General features: G+C 37.5%; 1 protein-coding gene and 1 non-coding gene across 4 annotated transcripts in view; both read right to left on the bottom strand.

The window, feature by feature from the left end:
* The window catches only part of Rh50 (Rhesus blood group-associated glycoprotein Rh50), a 144957-nt gene that overhangs the window by 28461 nt on the left and 88715 nt on the right, over positions 1–27781 (bottom strand). For 2 of the 3 annotated variants that reach the window (XM_069840133.1, XM_069839975.1), the window contains exons 3-4: positions 13998–14193; positions 9947–10097 (exon numbers count right to left, since the gene is read on the bottom strand). In XM_069840133.1, coding sequence (XP_069696234.1) covers positions 9947–10097; positions 13998–14193 — 347 coding nt within the window. Of the gene's footprint in view, positions 1–9946; positions 10098–13997; positions 14194–21335; positions 21529–27781 lie in introns of those variants that run through there. The other variant, XM_069840051.1, reaches the window with a different exon arrangement.
* On the bottom strand, positions 6894–6965 carry TRNAN-GUU (transfer RNA asparagine (anticodon GUU)). Its single transcript has one exon. It is a non-coding gene; the product is annotated as a tRNA-Asn (tRNA).

Here is a 27781-nt window from a genome sequence, read left to right as displayed (position 1 = left end):
AGATTTTTTGAAATAAGGAGCATTAGCAAATTGTATGTTTGGGAATTTATCTATTATCATGTTATAAAGCCTTGGACCGAAATTGCTCCTGTGATTATATGCTACAGTTGTGGTACATTTAGGAACTATCAATATATATTTCTGAAATAAAATAGGCCTACTGAATTTTAATGTGACAGAAATAATAAAAAAAAATAATTAAAAATACATATCCGTGCTTGGAGCGACAGTAACAAATATGAATGACACTCGGGAGGAAATTAAACACAGAATAAATATGGGAAATGCCTGTTATTATTCGGTTGAGAAACTTTTATCATCCAGTCTGCTGTCAAAAAATCTGAAAGTTAGAATTTGTAAAACAGTTATATTACCTGTTGTTCTTTATGATTGTGAAACTTGGACTCTCACTTTGAGAGAGGAACATAGGTTAAGGGTGTTTGAGATTAAGGTGCTTAGGAAAATATTTGGGGCTAAGAGGGATGAAGTTACAGGAGAATGGAGAAAGTTACACAACACAGAACTGCACGCATTGTATTCTTCACCTGACATAATTAGGAACATTAAATCCAGACGTTTTAGATGGGCAGGGCATGTAGCACGTATGGGCGAATCCAGAGATGCATATAGAGTGTTAATTGGGAGGCCGGAGGGAAAAATACCTTTATGGAGGCCGAGAAATAGATGGGAAGATAATATTAAAATGGATTGGGGGGAGGTGGGATATGATGATGGAGAATGGATTACTCTTGCTCAGGATAGGGACCGATGGCGGGCTTATGTGAGGGTTCCTTAAAAGTAAGTAAGTAAGTAACACATATCCGTACTTCGTAAAAACTCCAGAAAAAACGTCGCGTGTATTACGATACAAATACAGATTATATTGTTTTCTAAACTGAGTTCATATGGGCATACTACGTGGTTGTAACAACATGGATAAAGATTGCATTACTGGGAAATCAATTCTGACAGCAGTGGGTACAGCGAAACCCTGCTTCAACTCGAGAGAACGAAACATACGCATACCATGAACAGAAGGTAGTATGTTATGTTACGAACACAGTTGAAGCGCTCGAAAGGTAAACAAACTCTCAAACACGATACAAGTGAACATAGGCATGCTTGGGTTTGCGAACACGCAGATATTTCTACCACAGTCAGTTCCACAGCGTGGGTAAAAGCATGTGTTTGCTGTATGGCTGAAGCGGAGAAACGAACACAGTCCCTCTCTCCAAGTTATATCGTGAACAAACGCGGAGGGATGGAGAAGGTGAACGAATACAAAAAGCGGGTAAAAGTCAGGTTCTGCACATCTCTACATTAGAGGACATTGTGAAAGCTGCCACGAAAATTAATGGATAATTTTTTGTTATTCTAGGGTGCCGAATTTTCTGAACTTCATAATGAAAGTTGGATAAACGATGTGACATTCATAACTAATATAATTATGCGAACATATAGGGCTATTCCATCTCAAATCGACCGAAATATAGAGAAAATTGACCTTGCAATTTTTAAATACAATGAAACTTTTTCTCTCCGTTGACAACTGTGATACAATGCTTTGTGCAAAGTTTGAGGCATCAGAACTTCATAGTGTTTAAATTTAAAATATTTAAATCTATCGTATTTTCATAAAATCAGCAACTTTAAACTGTAGTGGCTCCGAGACTTTTTCACCCAATGATCAAAATCATGGTTTATTTTGATGCCGAGAAATTAAAGTTTATATTGATATGTAAACAGTCTTTCTTACTTTTTATGGAAATGGAGAAATTTAGATTTTTCTTCATTAAGACGCCTTTGGCCACGAAAAAATATTTTTAAAATATATGGTTAGATTCCGCATTGAAAGTACAAATAAACACGTATTTTTACTGGTGGCACGTTGATAAAGTATTGAAAATATCAAATAAAGAAAATAAATAGTACGAGAGTGAACTAACCAGCTGACTGTGAGACGGGAGCTAGCCGAGGTAAGCAAGGCCAGGAGACATAAACACGTGATGTTTCGTCTAGTAGCTTACAGCTGTGCTAGCTTTATCACAGGTTTTCATAAACACAGGAGTAAAATGACGCCCAACGCTCGCTTATCTTCAGCTCTCGGCCAGCGCGTGCGTTACTGCGTAGTTAAGTATAGGCGTGTGAAAATAATCTATTTAATACCCTCGAAACTTATTGCCGTACCACTAAGCAAACAATGCCGAATCCCTCTTAATAATGCAAGGTTTTTTCTTAATATTTTTTTACATTTTTACAAATGATCAAAAAGCCTAAAAACAAGTAAAATCAGATTATCTGTCTCTCTGTATACAATAAAAATAAGTATTACTTCTTATCATAACCTACCAAATGTCAGCTTCAAAATGAGCTCCCATTCAATATTCTACAGTAAACGGTTCCAGAGTTCTGAGCGCTGAAAGAGGCTTGTTTTTATAAAATACGCTAAATTTGTCGCTCAACAATACGAAAACCGTTTGACTTTCGAGAGTATATTTTTTAAAATGCACTCTCCTCAGCACCTTGTATAAATAGGGAAAAAATTAGAGTATTAAAAAATGCGAGGTTTTTTACTGATCGATTTCATATGGAATAGCCCTATAAGTAGTCTAAATTTTCGTCTTGGATATATATTGAATATAATGTACCTATATACAATATAGTGAGTGATAGATCTGTGGAAATAGAATTTAATAGGAAAGCAGTTATACAGGGATATTATTTTATTTTTACTTCAATTATTATTGTACCTGAGCTTTTGAATGTACTTCACTCCCACCCCTTCTACTAAGGAAGTTCCAACTCCACACAGAACCAAGACCGCAGATAGTAAGCAGTACTGAGTTACTGAGTATAGTACGTTCCAGAAATATGTTCGCGTTTTCCAGTGACGAAAGAACTTTCAATATTGAATCATATTTTCGCACAGGTACTGTCCGTTTGCCTACGTCGCATCCCGATTTCCCCCACCTGCTTCTGCTCGCCCCTCTGTAATGGCTGAGCTGTCTTAGCTCTTTTCTGAAAACATTAATTTCTCTTAGGAATTGGAAGTTTACGTAATATTATACAGCTGTTTAATTTAACTTAAAAAAAGGGCCTCGTTAAGTAATTAACTGTCACGTGATTTCCTCCCTTTCTACAATCCTGCGGCATAACCACTTGGACGGACAGTAGATAGCATGTCTGAGTAATTTTATATTTTCGGGTCGGGCAGAAGTGAAGATTGAATTTACAGTACGTAGAGTAGGTACAGAATTATTTCAACATGAGTTACTAGTACGAAGGACGAAACTGGCAATTGGAATTAGATGCAATAGTCTATAGTGCGATAATATGCACAAAAGAACTGAAGCCTGTATCGAAATGAACGGCCACCATTTTCAAAATTGTGTTTAAATATTCATATTATGTTTATTTTTCAATTTAACTTCTTTCTCTATATTGTACGCTAATGTGCTGTAGACAGTATAATATACACTGCATAATGAATACATTCGCATGGATAACTCACTTCGTGAGTAAAAACACTTATTCTTAATACAGTACTGTACTTTGATTAAAGAAAAACCTAATGAAAATTATCAAACTCAAAATCGCGATATTTCCTAGTTTACGTAAATGGATGAACTACTTTTCTTCCTTCCTATACCTAGTAGAGTGATTTGTGTTTTACGCCAGTATCATCGAACTCCAGTCTTGAAGGGGAAAGCAAGCGGTGTTTCCGGTTCTCTAAAGGTATAAACAGGTTAATATTAAAAATGTTAGTAAAAATAAAATGATGTCCCTGTACAATAGCCTACAATGACTATCTAAGGTTTCAGGAACTAATTTGTCTAAGTAATGTCGATTAATTACACAATGTCGATCAATAAATCGAGTTCGAAAAAAAATAGATTTTACAACTTTTAAAATATGACACTATTTTGAGCCATTTGCAAATGCTTTCACAATGGACGTAATGAGACCTAGGCCACAAAAGGTAGAAAGAGAGGATTTACAAACTGAAACATATTCGATCATTTGTAAGGTTTATATGTGTGCCCAGTGCCTATCCACTTCGCTTAAGTGATGTCGGTTTCGCATATTGCGGATAGATGGTAGGACTGTGATCCATTTTTCAAGTTGCACACCACTTCGGTGGGCCACGCTTTGCTTGATATGTATGTGTAGAGAGTTGTGTCGTGTACTAGGGTGAGTGTATGTGTAAGTGTAGTGTAGAAAATGGATGAGGGTGATGACAATGAGGAAGAGAGAAGGTTTATACTTATCCCAAATACTTCGAAAGGCAAAATATCTGTGTTTGGTTCAACGTACATTTTTTGTGTCTTTTTCAAAACTTAAAATTGTAAAATCTTAAAAAAAAAAAAAAAAAAAAAAAATCTCGCTTAATCTCTGTTACAAGTAGGCTTCGATGTTTGTGAAATAATATATTAAATATTTGTGACACGCTAGAAAATCAGCTAATTTTTGTTTATTTTATTGGGTTATTTTACGACGCTGTATCAACATCTAGGTTATTTAGCGTCTGAATGGTATGAAGGTGATAATGCCGGTGAAATGAATCCGGGGTCTAGCACCGAAAGTTACCCAGCATTTGCTCGTATTGGGTTGAGGGAAAACCCCGGAGAAAACCTCAACCAGGCAACTTGCCCCGACCGGGATTCGAACCCGGGCCACCTGGTTTCGCGGCCAGACGCGCTGACCGTTACTCCACAGGTGTGGACATCAGCTAAAATGAAAGAATATTATTATTGAGGGGCTCGGGAGTAAAACATGGTAACTGACACTTTGGTCAAAAATGAGATGTGTAGCGTATAATATGCTATCTTAAATTCTGCGTCTGATGAAGTAGTTAATTTTCCAGCGTCTCAACACTTAGCAGAAGTATACAGATTTTATTTTCCTGGTAACTATAGAAACTGTTGTATGTATTACTCATCTAAGGCGAGTGAAAGTCTGGCAGAAGAGCGCGTCACGTGTTCTGTTTGCGAGCTGCCGTCCTGCATGTGGTACAGTCAGACTATACAGGCAACTAAAGCAGGAGATACTAATGGAACGTCATAATAATGATGCGACCATGCGACGTATTAATGTAGATTTCCTGGCATCATTTTTGCTTTGATATAAAAAATCTTGTACCTTCATACAGGGTGTTAAAAAGTATGCAATTTTTAGGATGTGATAGTATGCATGAAAACAAGAATATAATGTCTAATAAACATGGATCCTACAACACATACTTTCTGAGATCTGAACACTTGTTCATAGGAGGTGCTCAATGTGACGTCCATTCATGGCAATGCATTTCTCTGCCCTACAATACAGCAGACTACCAGATAATCATACCGTAGTTGATGGAATAACGATACGTCTCAAGGAATACTGAAAACAAAAGTTTGGTTGCGGATATGTGTATGTGTATGTATTTATTCACACTGCAAATGGGTATATACCCGGTGGCAGTGGTAACTAATTACACTCAACAATGACAATTAATAATAAACAAAACTTACAATAAAGAATAATAATAATAAAATAATAATAATAATAATAATAATAATAATAATAATAATAACAAGGAGCATCCTAAATCGAATGAAGCATGGTCACTTAAAATAACATTTAAAGTAAATCTAATTTCTATCTTAACCCTAAGTTCGAACTAAGACCCACGAGCGTGACAGGTTCATACGTGCACAACTACCTTTCGGCACTACACTTACTTCGTTGTCAACACACTCACTGCACTGATTCTACCTGATTTCACTAACACTTCTAAACATTTCACTGTTCAAATACATTGCACAGCCACTTCATTGACACCAACACACTTCACTTACAAAATAGACTTCACTGACATTACACACTTCACTGACACAACACACTTCCTCACTGATAGAACACTTCAAATAACAAGATATCAATTACACCCTTTAAGTAGTGTGTATAATATACTACCGTCTATTAGTAAAGTCCTTAAGCCTATTTTTAAAAATAAATATAAAATAAAATATGAGCGGGGTTCAGCAGAGATGATGTTGTGAATTTTCGTAATCAGCATGTTTAGGCTGATGAAAATCCCCTTGGAGTTGAAGGAACAAGGCATAAGCACCGATTCTCAATCAACTTACAGGCAGGGCCATACGTGCTACCAAAGAGATTAACTGGGAATCGTTGTCAGGGCTTTCTTATTAACGTGTTAAAACAAATTTCAAAAAGTGCGTGATTCCTTACGCCAAAGGGCAGAGAAATGCATTGCCATGAATGGACGTCACGTTGAGCACCTCCTATGAACAAGTGTTCAGATCTCAGAAAGTATGTGTCGTAGGTCCCATGTTTATTAGACATTATTTTTTTGTTTTGATGCATACTAGCACCTCCTAGAATATTGGGTACTTTTTTTTTAACACTCTGTATAAATAAATAAAATAAAAACTTCGTAATTATTGTGATATACCTTAGTTACACGCGAATGTACTCACAGCCACATCGAATAAACAGTTCAGTTCGCAGAAGTACTGGGCCTTCACTCGCCTTGGACGGTAATATAAATGTTTACCTACCTAATAACTTCAAAACACTAAATCATCATTTGCCATGTTTTACTCCCGAACCTCTCATTTTTCAACGTAAAAATTCATATTACGTAAATTGTGAATAGCTTATTAAATCTAGAAGAATGTTTATAAAATATGACTAGATCAGCGGTGACCAAAGCGGGTGTCGTGATTACATCGTGTAATCACGCTCATTCAACCGGGTACGAGGAGTTTCCTGTACATTGCTGTGTTTTTCATTCACGTACTGAAGGCAAGCAGTGACGGTATCATGTCGCTCTACAAACTCTGTCTCTTCAAACAGTAAGAGGTGGAATAATTTCGAGGGAAAAATTGTTCCGGAGCCGGGTATCGAACCCGGGACCTTTGGTTTAACGTACCAACGCTCTACCACTGAGCTACCCTGGAATTCTAATCGACTCCGATCCAATTTTTCCCTCTATATCCACAGACCTCAAAGTGGGCTGACAACCGTCAAGCAACCAACTTCGAGTGCACACTAACTTCGTGTGACTTAAATTGTGGTTTTCTGTTAACGAACAGTGACTGTATTATGCAAATCAAGATTTCAGGTATAACTCCCTGTAAAGTTGATCTTAAATTGTGGTTTTCTGTTAACGAACAGTGACGTGTATTATGTAAATCAAGATTTCAGGTATAACTCCCTGTAAAGTTCGATACCCGGCTCCGGAACAATTTTTCCCTCGAAATTATTCAAATCAACTTTACAGGGAGTTATACCTGAAATCTTGATTTGCAGTAAGAGGTGGTTTCGTAAAGAATGAGAAAGAGAACTTTTTTGTTGTTCTGTCGGACAAAATGTAACATGTTTACTTTGCTCAACGGTTCAATTAGGGGTATACAGTATAGAAACATTAATTGCCACGTTAAATAATGTATTATTACTTACACATACACTCACCCTAGTACACGACATAACTCTCCACAGATACACATCATGTACAGTGTGACCCACCGAAGTGGTGTACAACTAGAAAATGGTCACAGTTCTGCCATCTATCCGCAGTATGCGGAACCCGAATCACGCAAGTGAAGTGGATGAGCATTAGACACACACACATAGTGGATTATTATTATTATTATTATTATTATTATTATTATTATTATTATTATTATTGTTACCGATCACAAAGTTTGTGTTTCTATGAATATTGATATTTTTAGATCTTCTCCCTAGAATGATAAAATTTTTAGGTTTTATCTCAGTTTTAATCTTCTTAATCTTTAGATGAGGGTAACTATTTATTAGTTATCATCATCATCATCATCATCATCCTTCACGAATTAGGCCTCTGTAGACCTGTTTCGGCTCCATCTGGCAGTCTTCTAAAAGGTCTTCCTGGTCGACGATGTCCTCTAGGTTTATACTGCATTATAATTTTTGGGATTCTTGAATTTTCCATTCTTCTTACATGATCTAGCGAATTGAATTTGTATCTGCTGATTTTTTCTTCTACTGACTCTACTTCTAATTGTTCTAAAATTTCTTCATTCCTTTTTCGGTCTAAAAGAGTATATCCTGTGGTCCTCCTGAAAAATTTAATTTCTGTGGCTTTGATTCTGTTCATTTTAGTTATTCATTTATTAATAATATCGTAGAAAAAATGATTCAATATTATGTGCCAACGAACTGTTAAACGGCAGGAATTGACATGTCTTAAATCATAGCCAGGAAGAGAAAGATGAGATAAATAAATGTAAGTCAGCTACCTAATGGGGTTTGAAATATCTCGTGCTCTAAAGCCATTTAATGGAACAGAATTTCTCAAAAGAATAATGATTAAAATAGCTTAAATAACTTGTCACTAAGAACTTTTAAATTTTGAAAAACTACGAATTTCTCGACCAAGTATCGAGGGAAGAATTTAGAAAATTCCTGATTATATTCAAGAGGAGGGTTAAAAAAAGAAGCAAGAAAAATATAATATTATTAACTGGCTCTTGATGACAGCAGTGACATTACTGATGCAGCAAAGCTTGAGATTTTTATCGGCGGGATTGATCAAGATGTAAGTACAGGAACCACCACTGGTTGTAGTTTTCATGCCAAGTACCTTTCCTCCAGCTTGGGGGGTTGGGAGAAGGGCTAACAACCCATCACCGTAAAAAAACAGCTTGTTACGAATCCTTCAAATAAGCAATTAGGGAAAACACGGGAATTTTACTGGAAGCAAGTAAAGAGATAGGTTCGGAAGTAAATCCCGAAAAGACAAAGTATATGATTATGTCTCGTGACCAGATTATTGTACGAAATGGAATTATAAAAATTGGAAATTTATCTTTTGAAGAGTTGGAGAAGTTCAAATATCTGGGAGCAACAGTAACAATTATAAATTGTACTCGGGAGGAAATTAAACACAGAATAAATATGGGAAATGCGTGTTATTATTCGGTTGAGAAGCTTTTATCATCCAGTCTACTGTCGAAAAATCTGAAAGTTAGAATTTATAAAACAGTTATATTACCGGTTGTTCTGTATGGTTGTGAAACCTGGACTCTCACTTTGAGAAAGGAACAGAGATTAAGGGTGTTTGAGAATAAGGTGCTTAGGAAAATATTTGGGGCTAAGAGGGATGAAGTTACAGGAGAATGGAGAAAGTTACACAACACAGAACTGCACGCATTTTATTCTTCACCTGACATAATTATGAACATTAAATCCAGACGTTTGAGATGGGCAGGGTATGTAGCACGTATGGGCGAATCCAGAAATGCATATAGAGAGTTAGTTGGGAGGCCGGAGGGGAAAAGATCTTTAGGGAGGCCGAGACGTAGATGGGAAGATAATATTAAAATGGATTTGAGGGAGGTGAGATATGATCATAGAGACTGGATTAATCTTGCTCAGGATAGGGACCAATGGCGGGCTTATGTGAGGGCGGCAATGAACCTCCGGGTTCCTTAAAAGCCAGAGAGTAAGTAAGTAAGTAAGTACCTTTCCTCCGTCTCCTTACTTCATTGGCTTTCTGTCGCACGTAATCACTGCAGTTCGAGTTTTTGTCACCGCTGGACTAGATAGACGTTCAATTGATACAGTATCGTTAAATACGGACTTAAAAATAGCACTTACTAACTGATCAACAGGTAGGTTTTCCTCCCCTTGCCTGTGCCTGTTAATGGAGTCTATATGTGGCTCTTGAACGAATGTTGCAAGATCTATGACAGTGCAAAAGTTCAAAATTGTAAACATGTTGAACGCCGTTAGTTTTACACTCTGTGCTACGAGAATATAAAATGACATAATGTTAGCTAGCAACTTAGCGCCTTTCACGTGCTTGATGGTCTGCATTTTTATAAGCGATGGCACTCGTGTCGCAGTTCATTAGCAACAACAGACTTATTTTTTTCTCGCTTGAAGCGGTACTCACCTTGAGGACCTCGAGACCCAGATGTTCGTTGGCAGTGAACATCGCCGTCTCTATGAGACCCATTATCACCAGCTGCAGGGGGGTTGTCTTCCCGAGAACAGCTCCGTACGAAATCAGCAATGCAGCCGTTGCCAGGTCCGCAGACAACAGGCTGAAATATGCAGTAGCAATTCATTCAAATGATTCAGGAAAAACATACTAACCAAAGACAAAGCTTGCTACGTTCAAAATGCACGTGATACTAGCATTCGGTCGTCTCATAAGATACAGCTTGTCCAAGTCAAGTCTGCGAGTGGGGATATCGGGATGGAATGTAGAGGCAAAACACAGTTGCCACATAGGTCACTTGACGCTCAGATTTCAACGTGTGCACATCGTTTAAAATACACTACGGAGCGCACGCATTTGTTGACCTTGTCTTCAGATAAAGGTAACAGTTACGCTGCCTCCCCCCTCATGCAACTTTCTCTCCTACGCCCACGCTTGCCAATCAGAACGCCAAACCTCACTGTCAAGCAGAAGTAGAAGTACAGTGTATTTCAAAGCGTCTTAAAATGTTACCGCTCTATGAACTGAAGCGTAGTAGGAGAACTTTGCTGTCATATGAGATTGTACTGATCTCCTCTCGTTACCGCCTCCTTTCACTACAGAACTGCCTCCAACTTCCCCTCTCGGCTCGCAGACTTAACTTGGTCGAGCTGTAGTAACGTGTTTTTTTTTTTTTTTTAAGTTTGGTGTTTCTTAAGATTTCAATGATTATCTTTAGTTGCGTAATGCAATTTTTCGTGTTAATATATGATAATATCAAAATTATATATATTTTTATTGGGTTATTTTACGACGCTTTATCAACATCTAGGTTATTTAGCGTCTGAATGATATGAAGGTGATAATGCCGGTGAAATGAGTCCGGGGTCCAGCACCGAAAGTTATCCAGCATTTGCTCGTATTGGGTTGAGGGAAAACCCCGGAAAAAATCTCAACGAGGTGACTTTCCCCAACCGGGATTCGAACCCGGGCCACCTGGTATCGCGGCCAGACGCACTGACCGTTACTCCATTTTATTATTTTAATTTTATTGGGTTATTTTACGACGCTGTATCAACATCTAGGTTATTTAGCGTCTGAATGATATGAAGGTGATAATGCCGGTGAAATGAGTCCGGGGTCCAGCACCGAAAGTTACCCAGCATTTGCTCGTATTGGGTTGAGGGAAAACCCCGGAAAAAATCTCAACGAGGTGACTTTCCCCAACCGGGATTCGAACCCGGGCCACCTGGTATTGCGGCCAGACGCGCTGACCGTTACTCCATTTTATTATTTTAATTTTATTGGGTTATTTTACGACGCTGTATCAACATCTAGGTTATTTAGCGTCTGAATGATATGAAGGTGATAATGCCGGTGAAATGAGTCCGGGATCCAGCACCGAAAGTTACCCAGCATTTGCTCGTATTGGGTTGAGGGAAAACCCCGGAAAAAATCTCAACCAGGTAACTTTCCCCGACCGGGATTCGAACCCGGGCCACCTGGTTTCGCGGCCAGACGCGCTGACCGTTACTCCATTTTATTTTATTTTATTGGGTTATTTTACGACGCTGTATCAACATCTAGGTTATTTAGCGTCTGAATGATATGAAGGTGATAATGCCGGTGAAATGAGTCCGGGGTCCAGCACCGAAAGTTACCCAGCATTTGCTCGTATTGGGTTGAGGGAAACTTGCCTCGACCGGGATTCGAACCTGGGCCACCTGGTTTCGCGGCCAGACGCGCTGACCGTTACTCCACAGGTGTGGACTATATATATAGGGTGTTTCCGGGCTGGTGTTACAAACTTTCAGGGATGATGGGGAAGGGCACACGTGTTGCTTTGAGATACGGAACCCTGGTCCGGAAATGACTGAGTCGAAAGTTATAAGCAAGAATAGTTGTGTGGAAATGGAATTGTTATTTGGCACCACGTGCCCTCCTTCCCTTAACCTTTGGAACAGTCATGGAAAGATGGTATGGGCGGGATGTCTCCTACGTGGGTACTTGTCCCGATACAATCTGTGAGTATGTCTACTGTTCCCATTGGCTCATCCGTATTCGAAAATCAGGTCTGCTTATTCCGCTCTCGTTTACTCCTCCATTTCACTAGGACTGATCGACTGGACACTGCAACTTGTACACATACACTGATGTCTACAGACGTGCATATCAGGATCGACCATGTCCGTTACACATTACGCTATCTGCATTGCTTTAGTGTAGTTTCCTGTCCCCACCCCTCAGACAGCTCACTGAATGGAATACTGTAAGTAGACAACGTAAACAACGTCGGATGAATACAGTATGCGTAAGATGTACAGATAAATACACATAAATAAGGTGTACAAAGGTATAAAATTATTTAATTTCCACACAACTATTTTTGCTTGTAACTTTCGACTCAGTCATTTCAGGACCAGGGTTCCTTATCTCAAATTGATACATGTGCCCTTCGCCATCATCCCTGGAAGTTTGTAACACCACCTCGGAAACATCCTGTATAGATGAGGAGGCGAGATATGGCATATGAGCTGTGTGGCAGGGGAAAGAATGAGCTATCAGAAAGAGAGTTTGTTTCATGATGGTTAAGATTAGGCCTATACGAATCTACTTACATGAAAGTTCTTCCCCCTCTATACCCATTGGTGATACAGCCACGGTATATGATAAGGTCACAGGGCAGGTTTTGCCTCCTCTACTATAGTATAGCTCACCAGTCTTCGGACTAGAGTTGGGGACGGAGCGAGTAGAACTGTTGAGTTACTCGGTTCTATCGGTTTATGTGCTTGGCAGCGGAGCACCGAAGTTACTCGGTTAACCGTAGCCGTTACCGGCCAGTTCAAACAGAGTTCTCGTGTTTTACTTAATTCTAGCAGACAACAACGTAGGTACTGTTGTATTTAAATATTTTCTGCTGTAGGACAAATTATTTCCTTATCCCCAAGGCGGGCTGAAAGGCCTCTAGTATTGAAGACGAGTTCATCCTATTATATGACCTGTCAAGTGGGCCTAATGAACATTGACAGTCTGAACGTATTACTATACACACATACTAATAATAATAATACTAATAATAATAATATTAATGATAATAGGCCTATTATTATTATTGTTATTATTATTATTATTATTATTATTATTATTATTATTACCATATTAGAGTGTTTGATTAATATTAAAATATGTTAAAAAGGAAGTGCATTTTATTTTTCTTCTATTTGTGTTTATTGGATATGTGTTACCTCATCAGTCATAATTTTATTTCTATTTATTTCTACGAATTATGTTACCTAATTACTTTAATTTATCAATAATATTACTCTTCACCAAAGAGAACATGGTTGTATTGAAGGCTAGTAATGATATAAAATAAATAAGCATTATGTTCTTCAGTTTAAGATTCCACGTTTTATTGATTATTTTATCCACTTTCCGTGATAGTAAATAATTCTGTGTGTTATTTTTAAGTGTTTTAGGCAGCGCTTCATGGAGCCAGTTTCTTTCTATCTTCTTTTTTAATTAGCCGCAGCGTTTAACGTTTACACCACATATTAATTTATTAGTTGTTAGTATTATAAATTATTTTATCAATTTTATTTCGTCTGTCATATTTAACAACACTGAAAGTTAAATAGGCCTTTCATACAAAATAACTCCGAAAATAGTTGTAATCACGCAAATGAAATTTGCAACCGCCATTTTGCAATGAAAAGAAGCACTTTTTTCTCGTCAATTGGCAAAGCGAAAGCGCTTTACTACAACTCTTTTAAAATACGCTTGGTTTCACTTTCAAAGTACGTTCTAAAATCGACTCAATCTATCTAAATTTTAAATCTGCCGCCACAAATTTGTACTCGGTTCAACTGAGTAATGACGTCACAGTAACTGCTCCGAACCGAAGCGCTCCGTCCCCAGCCCTACTTCGGACTGTTGACTTAACATAGGCCTACATGTTTCTATCTCCGCGCTCGGACGTTTTCGAAGCTCTGATTTAAAAGAATGTACAGTAAGTGTTCCTTACTTCTGAATGCCGATCTTGATGCGGCCGTGGTCGCTGTCTCCGCCGTGGTGGAAGAAGCCGCTGCACAGAATGGACCACTGCACATTAAGCGCTGCGATCAGCAGGTTGAAGCCGATGGCGCTGAACCCATACCTCTTGAGGAACGTCATCAGGAAGCCGAAGCCGATGAACACCATGACGTGTACATCCTGGAACACTGAGCACACAGCAGAGACATCTAGCGATCATTACTCATTAATAGGCTTCGCATTCCAGCTACCTAAAGACTGAAGTTAAAGACACATTAGGTATATAGCACGTCGAAAACAGGTAATGCAACAGATAAAGATATAAACAAACAGGTCGTCACTGCGTCTTCGTGGAGTACAGTCAACTCCCGACATTCTGAAGCTAAATTAATAAACACATACTTGAGCCGTGATGTTCATTTTCGTCGTGATCTTTGTAGTGAATAATAACGTGCATTCGTAAGTTACAAATTTGAACACATGCGGATGTCACTTGAAATGATTTCATAATGCAAGAAATTGTATTAAACTTTTTTGTTTTAAATATCTCAAAGAATAACCGCCTAAAATTAATGACATATATATAGTCCACACCTGTGGAGTAACGGTCAGCGCGTCTGGCCGCGAAACCAAGTGGCCCGGGTTCGATTCCCGGTCGGGGCAAATTACCTGGTTGAGGTTTTTTCCGGGGTTTTTCCTCAACCCAATACGATCAAATGCTGGGAACTTTCGGTGCTTGACCCTGGACTCATTTCACCGACATTATCACCTTCATATCATTCAGACGCTAAATAACCTAGATGTTGATAAAGCGTCGTAAAATAACCTACTAAAAAATAAAATAAGAAAATATACTGGGTGTTCATTTCAAAATGTGTCATGACGTCACTGTTGTTGGGTCACCGATTTGAAGCGAGTTTCAGCTTATATGTCAGAGAAGTTGCCTATTATTTAAGGCGTTCTTCAATCTGAACTTGAGAACGTGTACGGTATAACTTCAACGTCGTAGCAACAGATGGCGGTCTGTACGGTCTGTGTGCTACCATAACCTCTTTCGAACTGTGTTTTGCGCCGGCAAGTCGTACGCAGGGTATTTGTTATCATCGGTTGCGTACGGTAACATTCCACAACACAAATCAAATGCTCCGTGTCCATGTTGACCGTCGAAGTTAATGTCAACAAATACGTAAGTAATCGTCTTAACCCTCTCCCTATATCCCGACAGTACGTATTTCCAAACAGTTCACATTCCTGCCACTACCGGCTTTACCGTACGTATCGGTACGTACTCTTCAGAATGAACGCCGTACTTGCTAGGCAACTTCTCTTCCTCATAGGTTATACACCTCTGCGGAATTGTAGGAAGATTGAATTCTCTAGGCTCATCGGCTAGCCACAAGAAGGTATACAGCGAGCCATGACACACTTTGAACTGAACACCCAGTATATATCTGTTATGTCTTGTGTTGTAGTTTATGATAATCCCACAATATGTGTTCAGTACAAAATGTGGTTAATTCTTACAATGTTATTACAAAAATGGTGTAGCTCCATTATTTGTTTATATATTTTACTCCCTAAATTCCTGATTTTAATACATGAGTGAGTGATAAAATGAAATGGGACAGACTCTGAAAAAGGAAAGAAGCCTAGTTAAAATTTGAAACTTTTAGAATGTTTCTGTCCAAAAGACAAAGTATATGATTATGTTTCGTGACCAGAATATTGTACGAAATGGAAACATAAAAATTGGAGATTTATCCTTCGAAGACGTGAAAAAATTCAACAGTAACAAATATAAATGACACTCGGGAGGAAATTAAACGCAGAATTAATATGGGAAATGCCTGTTATTATTCGGTTGAGAAGCTTTTATCATCCAGTCTTCTGTCAAAAAATCTGGAAGTTAGAATTTATAAAACAGTAATATTACCGGTTGTTCTGTATGGTTGTGAAACTTGGACTCTCACTTTAAGAGAGGAACAGAGATTGAGGGTGTTTGAGAATAAGTACTTAGGAAAATATTTGGGGCTAAAAGGGATGAAGTTACAGGAGAATGGAGAAAGTTACACAACGCAGAACTGCACGCATTGTATTCTTCACCTGACATAATTAGGGACATTAAATCCAGACGTTCGAGATGGGCAGGGCATGTGGCACGTATGGGCGAATCCAGAAATGCATATAGAGTGTTAGTTGGGAGACCGGAGTGAAAAATACCTTTGGAGAGGCCGAGACGTAGATGGGAAGGTAATATTAAAATGAATTTGAGGGAGGTGGGATATGATGATAGAGACTGGATTAATCTTGCACAGGATAGGGACCGATGGCGGGCTTATGAGAGGGCGGCAATGAACCTGCGAGTTTCTTAAAAGCCATTTGTAATAATAATAATAATAATAATAATAATAATAATAATAATAATAATAATAATAGACCCTGGAGACAGGCAAATTTTGTGTCTGGATTACAGCTGTGAAACAGATAACCACCAAAGCAGCGTCTGGGCCTCATTTCATTTGTGAGCTGTTTAGCTGTCTAGCGTAATAATTTCGTAATTGACACTCCAATATTTGGACATAACTTGATTTGCAGTGAGCTGAGGCGTTAGTTAATATTGATACTGAACTGTCATTGATACAAATCAACCGAAAAGCTAATATGTAACGATTTACATTAATCTACAATTAATGTGAATTTTGTAATTGAAAATACATCTGTCTCTGTCCTTTGTCGCTATTTACTAGCTAACTATATAGTAGAATAATATAAAACAAAAGGCTGTCATAAATAGTATGTGGTTTGCCTTGTTGCTAAGCAACTTAATATTATACGCCTATAAGACAAAACTACCATTCATTGCATTCTAATAATGTGTAACGTTATTTGTGCGAGATCGTGCGTATTTGCTTGTTTTCCGCACAGAACCAATACGCGGTAAGTGTGAAATACCACATTCAGTATTCCCAACGTAACACACACTACAATTTCCCTCTTCTTACCGCTTAAGCGCGACATTCATTTTACTGCTTTAGGCTTTTAACATATTATTTTTAGAGACGTTTAACATAGTAATAATCATAAATTAGAAAACTTACCACTCCAATTTCACCTAAATTGCAATGTTAATTATTGTTTTTAAATATTTCCAAAAATTAAGTAAAGTCTACTACTCCTCGAAACTTATTGCATTCCTGATACAAGTAACATTAAGGAAGCCGTGAAAAAATCAACAATATTCCAGATGCGGATGTTATTACTGCAATATGTTATATAAATAATATTGTTAAAATATTAAAATGAAAAATAAATCATTACATAACCTTACCGTTTGTTTTAAGTTCGCATTTATAGACTGGGGAAAAAAAAGACATACGTATATCACGGCCTGCTGGAGTATAGTAAACACAGAAAACATTTTATAGCAACAATGTTGAAGAAAGATATTTTGGTTTTCCGAAGTTGCCGTCATTAAACAGAAACCAAGATGGAGATTTCATTGCAACTAATTAGAAATTCGTCTTTCAAGTATGTAATAAACGATCTTCGCACAAAATAATGTACGATACACGAGCGGTATGTTTGTTTTCATGTTCTCGGAAATTAAAAAAGCTCAACTACGTTTCGCTTTTTCAATCTTTTCCTCGACCATGAAAACGTCAACATACCGCTCTTGTAACGCATATTACTATATCGTAATTACAAAATAGTATTTGAAAAGTTGTATACTTTTTTTTTCATTCCCACTGCCTTAACTATGCTGCTATTAGTAGAGACCGTACTTTGTCCCGTGAGGCTACAAGATTAAGTATTACTGTTTTTTTTTTTAAGTAGATGACGCACATGCATCGAGCAATGAAAGTAGTTGACTGACTTCTCACGTGATTCTTATTTCGTCAAGTGCGGCAGAACAAAACAAGGACCACTTTAACAATCTATGTATTCTAGAGTACGCTAAACATTAGGGGCAACCGGTTGAAGGTCGAACATTCGGTCGGATGCTCTACCTTTTCGGATGATCTCTGGCCGGTCGAATATAAACCGACTGTAACCCTATTCTGCAGCACTCTATTTTACACTGCTCTTTCCTATACTATGGTATAGTCGCGTCGCTCTAATTTCCGGCAGCCAATCGCGTTGCAGGTCGGCTACATTTAAACGTGTGCGTCTTGTGATTTGCTGATTCATTTCTTAAGGCTCGATAAATACTTAATATAATCGCCCGCCATTTTGGCTCTTTCGTTGGCGTTCGCAGAAAGCACACGAAGACGTTATTTGCCGCTCAATTATTTGCTGAATTACAGTGCGTTTGATTTATTATCATAGGAGCTACGACATGATAATGTTTAATGGTGTGGCAAATAGATTCCTCGTATGGTAGCTCGGCAACGCAACAACAAAAATGGCGAACGATACTACCCACCTATACTTTATAGAGCCTTCACTTTCTAAGACGTAAGCAAAGAGGCGGAGTCACGCCGGGAATAACAGCGTCGGGACTATAGTCTACCGCAGTTTTACAACTCTATTTATGGAGTTTCGAAAAAAAAAAGATTACATTATTTTTTCAGCACTTTTTTATTTCGTGGTTTAAGACGCTATATCAACTACTTACTTATTTACAAATGACTTTTAAGGAGCCCGTAGGTTTATTAACCCGCCCTCACATAAGCCCGCCATTGGTCCCTATCCTGAGCAAGATTAATCCAGTCTCTACCATCATATCCCACCTCCATCAAATCCATTTTAATATTATCCTCCCATCTACGTCTCGGCCTCCCCAAAGGTCTTTTTCCCTCCGGCCTCCCAACTAACACTCTATATGCATTTCTGGATTTGCCCATACGTGCTACATGCCCTGTCTATCTCAAACGTCTGGATTTAATGTTCTTAATTATGAAAGGTGAAGAATACTTACTAGGTTATTAAATTTAGCGTCGATGGAATTGGTGATAGCGAAGTGATATTTCGCCAGACGAGGCCGAGGATTTACCATAGATTACCTGATATTTGCCTTACGCGCTTGGGTAAAACATTGGAGAAAACCCAACCAGGTATCCAGCCTAAACGAGAATCGAACCCGCGCCCGAGCACTTTTTCAGCATTAAGGATTATGAAAACAACATGTATTCCCGCGAATCGCATGGCTTTGTTCTTCATCATCACAATACTTTTCCTATTGACGCGATGAATATGTACTGCTGGTAGTTTTATGATTGACTGTTTTACTACGTCATACTACTTTTGACGAATAAAACTGTACGAAAGAACGTCTTTCAACCAATGCTGGTTGCTTATTGTACAATTTTATCGCTTCCCTAGCATTTGTTTAATTTTATCGCTTCCCTAACAATTGTTTCTTTTTATCACTACCCTAGCATTTGTTTCTTTATTTGCCAACATTTTAAACTCTAAGTTCTTTACGGTACTATAAAACATGTTTTGCGATCGTAATTTGTTTCCTCACATAGGTAGTCGACTGAAAATAGCGGGTCTATTCAAACATTTTGGTGGAGGTAACTTTAGTGAAATGGAATTTTAGTAAGTCGCTTAATATCTGTTTTATTGTATTAGAGTACTCTATTTCTTCTAATATCGATATACTTTCTCGTTTCCATCACCTTCCTACCATTTGTTTCTTTGTTTGCCAACATTTCAAACTGCAAATTCTTTACGGGACTATAAAACATTATTTGCGATCGTCATTTGTTTACAGCATAGACAATCAACTGAAATTGGAGGCTCTTGTCAAAAGTTTTGGTGAAGCTAACGTTAGTGAAATAGAATTTTAGTAAGTCAATTAATATCTATTTTATTGTATTAGAGTGTCCACACCTGTGGAGTAACGGTTAGTGCGTCTGGCCGCGAAACCAGGTGGCCCGGGTTAGATTCCCGTTCGGGGCAAGTTACCTGATTGAGGTTTTTTTTCCGGGGTTTTCCCTCAACCCAATATGAGCAAATGCTAGGTAACTTTCGGTGCTGGATCCCGGACTCATTTCACCGACATTATCACCGTCATCTCATTCAGACGCTAAATAACCTAAGCTGTTGATAAAGCGTCGTAAAATAACCTACTAAAATAAAAAATAAAAATATTGTATTGGAGTACTTTATTTCTTCTAATCTTGATATACTTTCTCGTTTTTATCACCTTCCTACCATTTGCTTCTTTGCTAACATTTTAAACTGCAAATTCTTTACAGTAGTCTACTATAAAACATGATTTGCGATCGTCATTTGTTTACAGCATAGGCCAGTAAGTAAGTAAGTAACATTAGTGAAATAGAATTTTAGTAAGTCAATTAATATTTTATTGTATTACTTACTTACTGGCTTTTAAGGAACCCAGAGGTTCATTGCCGCCCTCACATAAGCCCGCCATTGGTCCCTATCCTGAGCAAGATTAATCCAGTCTCTATCATCATATCCCACCTCCCTCAAATCCATTTTAATATTATCTTCCCATCTACGTCTCGGCCTCCCCAAAGGTCTTTACCCCTCTGGCCTCCCAACTAACACTCTATATGCATTTCTGGACTCGCCCATACGTGCTACATGCCCTGCCCATCTCAAACGTCTGGATTTTATGTTCCTAATTATGTCAGGTGAAGGATATAATGCGTGCAGTTCTGTGTTGTGTAACTTTCTCCATTCTCCTGTAACTTCATCCCTCTTAGCCCCAAATATTTTCCTAAGAACCTTATTCTCAAAAACCCTCAATCTCTGTTCCTCTCTCAAAGTGAGAGTCCAAGTTTCACAGCCATACAGAACAACCGGTAATATAACTGTTTTATAAATTCTAATTTTCAGATTTTTTTTTTGACAGCAGACTGGATGATAAAAGCTTCTCAACCGAATAATAACAGGCATTTCCGATATTTATTCTGCGTTTAATTTCCTCTCGAGTGTCATTTATATTTGTTACTGTTGCTCCAAGTTACTTCGAAGGATAAATCTCCAACTTTTATAGTTCCATTTCGTACAATATTCTGGTCACGAGACATAATCATATACTTAGTCTTTTCGGGATTTATTTCCAGTCCTATCTCTTTAGTTGCTTCAAGTAGAATTTCCGCGTTTTTCCTAATCGTTTGTGGATTTTCTCCTAACATATTCACGTCATCCGATTTTATTGTATTAGAGTAATTTATTTCTTCTAATCTTTATATACTTTCTTCTAATCGTGTAATAGTCAATTAAATCTCATTCGAGTTTTGATTTTCTCCATATAAATCAAAACCTCTAGTGTGACTGATTTGATCAAGGCAAGGTTTACAGAGCCCTCGTCCTGTCCAACTAGTCCCTGACCACGTAGTACATGCGACCTTACCTGGATGTTTCTCGTGGAAATCGGATTTTTTCTTAGTGACATCCGTGTGCGCGGGTCCGGGGTGCGCGGGATCGTACTCGTACTGCACCGTGGTGGCCATCAGGATAATGATAATGACCTCCGCCAGCATGAGGGCTATGCCCAGGCCGACTTGCTTGTTCTCCATGGCTGCGAGCGCGACTGAATGACGAGTGCGAGCTAGTGGCCAGTCTGTTATGAATTTTGTCAAAGTTGACCCCTTTCAGTACCCTCCCCATGCTCATGAATTCTGAAAATAAGCCAAAGTCAAGTAGCATTTAATAGTCATTTGCTGGAAAACCTGACACCGCACGAGCAGCTGTCCGCATCAACGGCATTACGCCATTATTCAAATCGTGGCCTTGCGATCCTCGAGAGCTCCGTCTTAATTCACAAACATCCTCTTTTCGGCCCAGTTCCTTAATTGAGAGCTGCTCCAACTAGGATTCTATTCCAGGCAGATTCTCTAATTTTTCTGCTGGAGAATGTACTTAATACAGCAAAGCTTCTCATGAGAAGAATTTGGAGTTTATTTCCTCCAGATTTATCATCTTCGTCATCATCACAATCATGATTTTTCTTCTTCTTCTCCTTATCTTTTAACACGTTTTTGTTCAAAAACGGGCACTTAAGTGTTGTCGGAAAAATTCACCATTAAAATGGGACACATTCACGGACAGGAGAACGCGAATTCGATTATGCGCACTGTTCAAAACACACAGAGGTGAGCCTGCCTGGAGAGAAATAAAAAATAGGTTGCAGCCGCCAAATTACTCTTTAAGGAACGACCACTCATATAAATTGAGGGAAAGAAGGCAGAGGACGGACACTGGAAAGTTTTCTTTTCTCAATCGTACTATCAGGGACTGGAATGCTTTACCTGCAGACTTACTAAAGTCTTTACCAACAACCAAAAATGTATTTAAAAATAGGCTTAAGGACCTTACTAATAGACAGTAATTATACACAGTATTTAAAGGGTGTAAATGATATGTTGTTATTGAAGTGTTGTATCAGTGAAGAATTATGTTGTGTCAGTGAAGTGTGTTGTATCAGTGAAGAAGTATGTCGTGTCAGTGAAGTGTGCTGTGTAAGTGAAACGTGTTCCTGTCAGTGAAGCTTTATAGTTTATAGTGGCAGTGCATAGTATTTGAACAGTGAAATGTTTTTGAAGTGTTAGTGAAATCAGGATAGAATCAGTGAAATGTGTCGTAGTTCCATTGCAGGGAGTGAGTTGACAGCGAAATGAGTGTAATTTGAAAGGTACTTGTGTAGATATGAACATATCATACTCGTGGGTTTTAGTTCGATCTTAGTTTTAAGATACAAATTAGATTTATTTCAAATGTTATTTTAAGTGATCGTTTCATTTAATTTAGTATATTCTCTGTTGTTGTTATTATTATTATTATTATTATTAATTATTGTTAGTGTTAATTATTAGTATTATTATTAATTGTGTTTTTAATTAATAAGTTTATTACTGTCATTATTGAGTGTAATTAGTTACTACTGCCACCGGGTATATACCCACTGCAGTGTGAATAAGTACATACATACATACATACATACATACATACATACATACATACATACATACATACATACATACATACATACATACATACATACATACATACATACAAAAGAAAGCTATAAGAATAATGGCCGGTGTGCATAAAAGGAAATCATGTAATAGTAATATGCGTTACAAGAGCGGTATGTTGACGTTTTCATGTTCGAGGAAAAGATTGAAAAAGCGAAACGTAGTTGAGCTTTTTTAATTTCCGAGAACATGAAAGAAAACATACCGCTCGTGTATCGTACATTATTTTGTGCGAAGATCGTTTATTACATACCTGAAAGAGGAATTTCTAATTAGTTTCCATGAAATCTCCACCTTGGTTTCTGTTCAATGACGGCAACTTTTAAAAACTAAAATATCTATCTTCAACACTGTTGCTATAAAATGTTTTCTGTGTTTACTATATTCCAGCAGGCCGTGATATACGTCTGTCTTTTTTTTTCCCAGTCTATAAATGCGAATTTAAAACAAACGGTAAGGTTATGTAATGATTTATTTTTCATTTTAATATTTTAACAATATTATTTATATAACATATTGCAGTAATAACATCGGCAAGTTTGTTGATTTTTTCACGGCTTCCTTAATGTTACTTGCATCACGAATGCAGTAACTTTAGTGGAGTTGTAGAGTTTACTTAATTTTTGCAAATATTTAAAGACAATAATTAACAGTTCAATTTAGGTGAAATTGCAGTGGTAAGTTTCCAATTTATAATTATTATTATATTGAACGTCTCTAAAAATAATATGTTAAAAGCCTAAAGCAGTAAAATCAATATGTCCCTTAAGCGGTAAGAAGAGGGAAATTGTTATGTGTGTTAGGTTGGGAATACTGAATGTGGAATTTTACATTTTCAGCGTATTGCTTATGTGCGGAAACCAAGGAAATACGCACGATCTTGCACAAACACAGTTTGCTACCTCCTTCCACGACTGAAGTTCGATGTTACTGGCGTAAAATATAAAAAAAAATCACTTTACTAGGTATAGGAGGGAAGAAAAGTAGTACATCCATGTACGTAAAGTAGAAAATATCCGCGATTTTGAGTTTGATAATTTTCATTAGGTTTTTGTTTAATCAAAATACAGTACAGTATTAACAATAAGTGTTTTTACTCACGAACTGAGCTATCCATTCGAACATATTAATTATGCAGTGTATACTGTCTACAGCACATTAGCGTACAATATAGAGAATGAAGTTAAATTGAAAAATAATCATAATATGGATATTTAAACACATTTTTTAAAACGGTGGCCGTTCATTTCGATACAGGCTTCAGTTCTTTTGTGCATAACATCGTACTATAGACTATTGCATCTAATTCCAATTACCAGTTTCGTCCTTCGTACTAGTAACTCATGTTGAAATAATTCTGTACCTATTCTATAAAAGAGTACCTTACATACTACAAATTCAGTCTTCATTTCTGCCCGACACGCACAGATAAAATTACTCAGACATGCTATCTACTGTCCGTCCAAGTGGTTATGTCGCAGGATCGTAGAAAGGGGGGGATAGTTAATTAATTACTTAACGAGGCCCTTTTATTTAAGTTATTTTAAACAGTTGCATAATATTACGTAGACGTCCAATTAATTCCTAACAGAAATTAATGTTTTCAAAAAAGAGCTAAGAAAGCCCAGCCACTAGTATTTACAGTGGAGCGAGCAGAAGCAGGTGGGGGAAAGAGCTAAGAAATCCCAGCCACTAGTCTTTACAGTGGAGCGAGCAGAAGCAGGTGGGGGAAAGAGCTAAGAAAGCCCAGCCACTAGTCTTTACAGTGGAGCGAGCAGAAGCAGGTGGGGGAAAGAGCTAAGAAATCCCAGCCACTAGTCTTTACAGTGGAGCGAGCAGAAGCAGGTGGGGGGAAAGAGCTAAGAAAGCCCAGCCACTAGTCTTTACAGTGGAGCGAGCAGAAGCAGGTGGGGGAAATCGGGATGCGTCGTAGGCAACGGACGATAGTACCCGTGCGAAAATATGATTCAATATTGAAAGTTTTCGTCACTGGAAAACGCGTACATATTTCTGAAACGTACTATACTCACTAGCTCAGTACTGCGGCATTGGTTCTGTGTGGAGGACAGTTGGAACTTCGTTAGTAGAAGGGGTGGGAGTGAAGTACATTAAAAAACTCGGGTACAATAAAAGTTGAAGTAAAAATAAAATGATATCCCAGTACTTAATATACCAAGGCTTCTCATGAGAAGAATTTGGAGTTTATTTCCTCCAGATTTATCATCATCTTCGTCATCATCATCATCATCATGATTTTCTTCTTCTTCTTCTTTTTTAACTTTGTTATTTAACGACGCTGTATCAACTACGAGGTTATTTAGCGTCGTTGAGATTGGTGATAGTGAGATGATATTTGGCGAGATGAGGTCGAGGATTCGCTGTAGATTACCTGACATTTGCCTTACGGTTGAGGAAAACCTCGGAAAAAACCCAACTGGGTAATCAGCCCAAGCGGGAATCGAACCCACGCCCGAGCGTAACTCCTGATCGGTAGGAAAGTGCCTTAGCCGACAGAGCTACGCCGGTGGCTTTCTTATTATTCTACTTATTAGGCTCACAGCCTGTTGCAACTTCACAGATCCATCCATCTTTTCCTTTGACCTCCTCATACTCTTTCTTCCATATGACTTGCTTATATACTTACAAATGGTTTTTAAGGAACTCGGAGGTTCATTGTCGCCCTTACATAAGCCCTACCATGAGCAAGATTAATCCAGTCTCTACCATCATATCCCACCTCCTTCAAATCCATTTTAATATCATCCTCCCGTCTACGTCTCGGCCTCCTCAAAGGTCTTTTTTCCCCAGGTCTTCCAATTAACACTCTACATGCATTTCTGGATTCACCCATGCGTGCTACATGTCCTGCTCATCACAAACGTTTGGATTTAGTGTTCCTAATTATGCCAGGTGAATAATGCAATGCGTGCAGTTCTGCGTTGTATAACTTTCTCATTCTTCTGTAACGTCATTTCTCTTTGCACCTTATTCTCGAACACACTTAACCTTTGTTCGTCTCTCCAAATGAGGGTCCAAGTTTCACAATCATACAGAACAACCGGTAATGTAACTGTTTTATAAATTCTAACTTTCAGCTTTTTTGAGAACAGACTTGATGACAAAAGCATTTCAACCGAATAATAACAGACATTTTCCATATTTATTCTGCGTTTAATTTTCACTCGAATTCCATGCTTTTTCCTGTCGACTATAGGTATTCATGATTTTATTCAATATCATTGGCTTCTGTCTGATTGTCAATTTATATTAAATGTGTTTTCTCTATTTTTTCCTTTCTTCTTTTTTTTTTTTTTTTTTTTGCTCTTGTGTGTTATTTATTTATTTATTTGAATTAAGTTACTTACTGTATTTAGTAAACTGTCCTTGTAAATTTTATGTTATATTATTGGCTAAGACCACACCGTACACGAGCCTGGCTCTTACTGTAGTGGCTAGAAACATTTTATTTTATAATTTTAATTTGTACTCACTAACTAGCTAGTTTAAATAAATAAATAAATAAATAAATAAATAAATAAATAAATAAACAAACAAAGAAACAAAGAAAGAAACAAAGAACGAAACAAAGAAACAAACAAAGAAACAAACAAACAAACAAATAAATAAATTTGTTACTGCCTTTTCAAAGGATAAATTTCCACTTTTTATATTTCCATATCGTATAATGTTGTGGTCACGAGACATAATCATATACTTACTCTTTTCGGGATTTACTTTGAAACCTATCTCTTACTTGCTTCAAGTAAAGTTCCCTTGTTTTCCCTAACCCAGGTGACTTATAACGTGCAATCAGTATATTTCCGGACTGCACTTGTATTTATTGTACCATTAAACATATATGCGCGTCTCACTGAAGATCATTGCTTCCATGCCTGTTGAGTCAGTCTATCAGTGTCAGATTGTCTTTAAGAACTGAACTTCTACACGTGGTTTTGTGCAAACCTGTTAAGAACCTATCGCGATTTTTCTTGGAATCTCTCCTATGTCTAATCTTCTTCTCTGCCTTTCAAGTGATGCATGTAGTATAGATCCCAGGCGTTTCCCTGGTTCTAACGTAGCTAATTTCTCCGTTTCCTATGTTCTGTGTGTTGCCTACATTCAGGGTAGTCCGGAAATTTATTGATTTTCCCTTGTATATTTTTATATTTTATATCTAATTCTATTTTCTGACATTCTTTCTATATGTGACTTGAAAAATTCCTTGCATTTGTTACTTTTTTTGTGCTTCTGATTGTTATATTTAATTATTCTGCTCTGATATATTTTTTTCTTATTTTGTCATTATTTGTGCGACTTTCAGCTGTTCGTAAAAATCATGTTTCTGCAGCTTCATTTTCTTTTCAAATCTCCTTGAATATATCCAAGGAAATTTCTAAATTCTTCTTTCGATACTTGGTCGAGAAATTCGTAGCTTTTCAAAATTAAAAACTTGTTATGGACAAGTTATTTAAGCTATTTTAATCATTACTCTTTTGAGAAATTCTGTTCTATTAAAAGGCTTTAGAGCACGAGATATTTCAAACCTCATTAGGTAGCTGACTTCCTTACATTTATTTATTTCATCTTTCTCTTCCTGGCTATGATTTAAGACTTGTCAATTCCTGGCGCTTAACAGTTCGTTTGGCACATAATATTGAATCAGTTTTCCTACAATATTATTATTAAATGAGTAACTAATAAATAGTTACCCTCATCTAAAGATTAAGAAGATTAAAATTGAGATAAAACCTAATAATTTTATCCTTCTAGGGAGAAGATCTAAAAATATCAATATTCATGCACGTACAGAAGAATTATAGAA

This window comes from Periplaneta americana, chromosome 1 (assembly GCF_040183065.1).
Source record: "Periplaneta americana isolate PAMFEO1 chromosome 1, P.americana_PAMFEO1_priV1, whole genome shotgun sequence".
Classification (NCBI taxonomy): domain Eukaryota; kingdom Metazoa; phylum Arthropoda; class Insecta; order Blattodea; family Blattidae; genus Periplaneta; species Periplaneta americana.
Note: the sequence above shows the minus strand (reverse complement) of the source record. Positions and strands in the feature narration are given on the sequence as shown.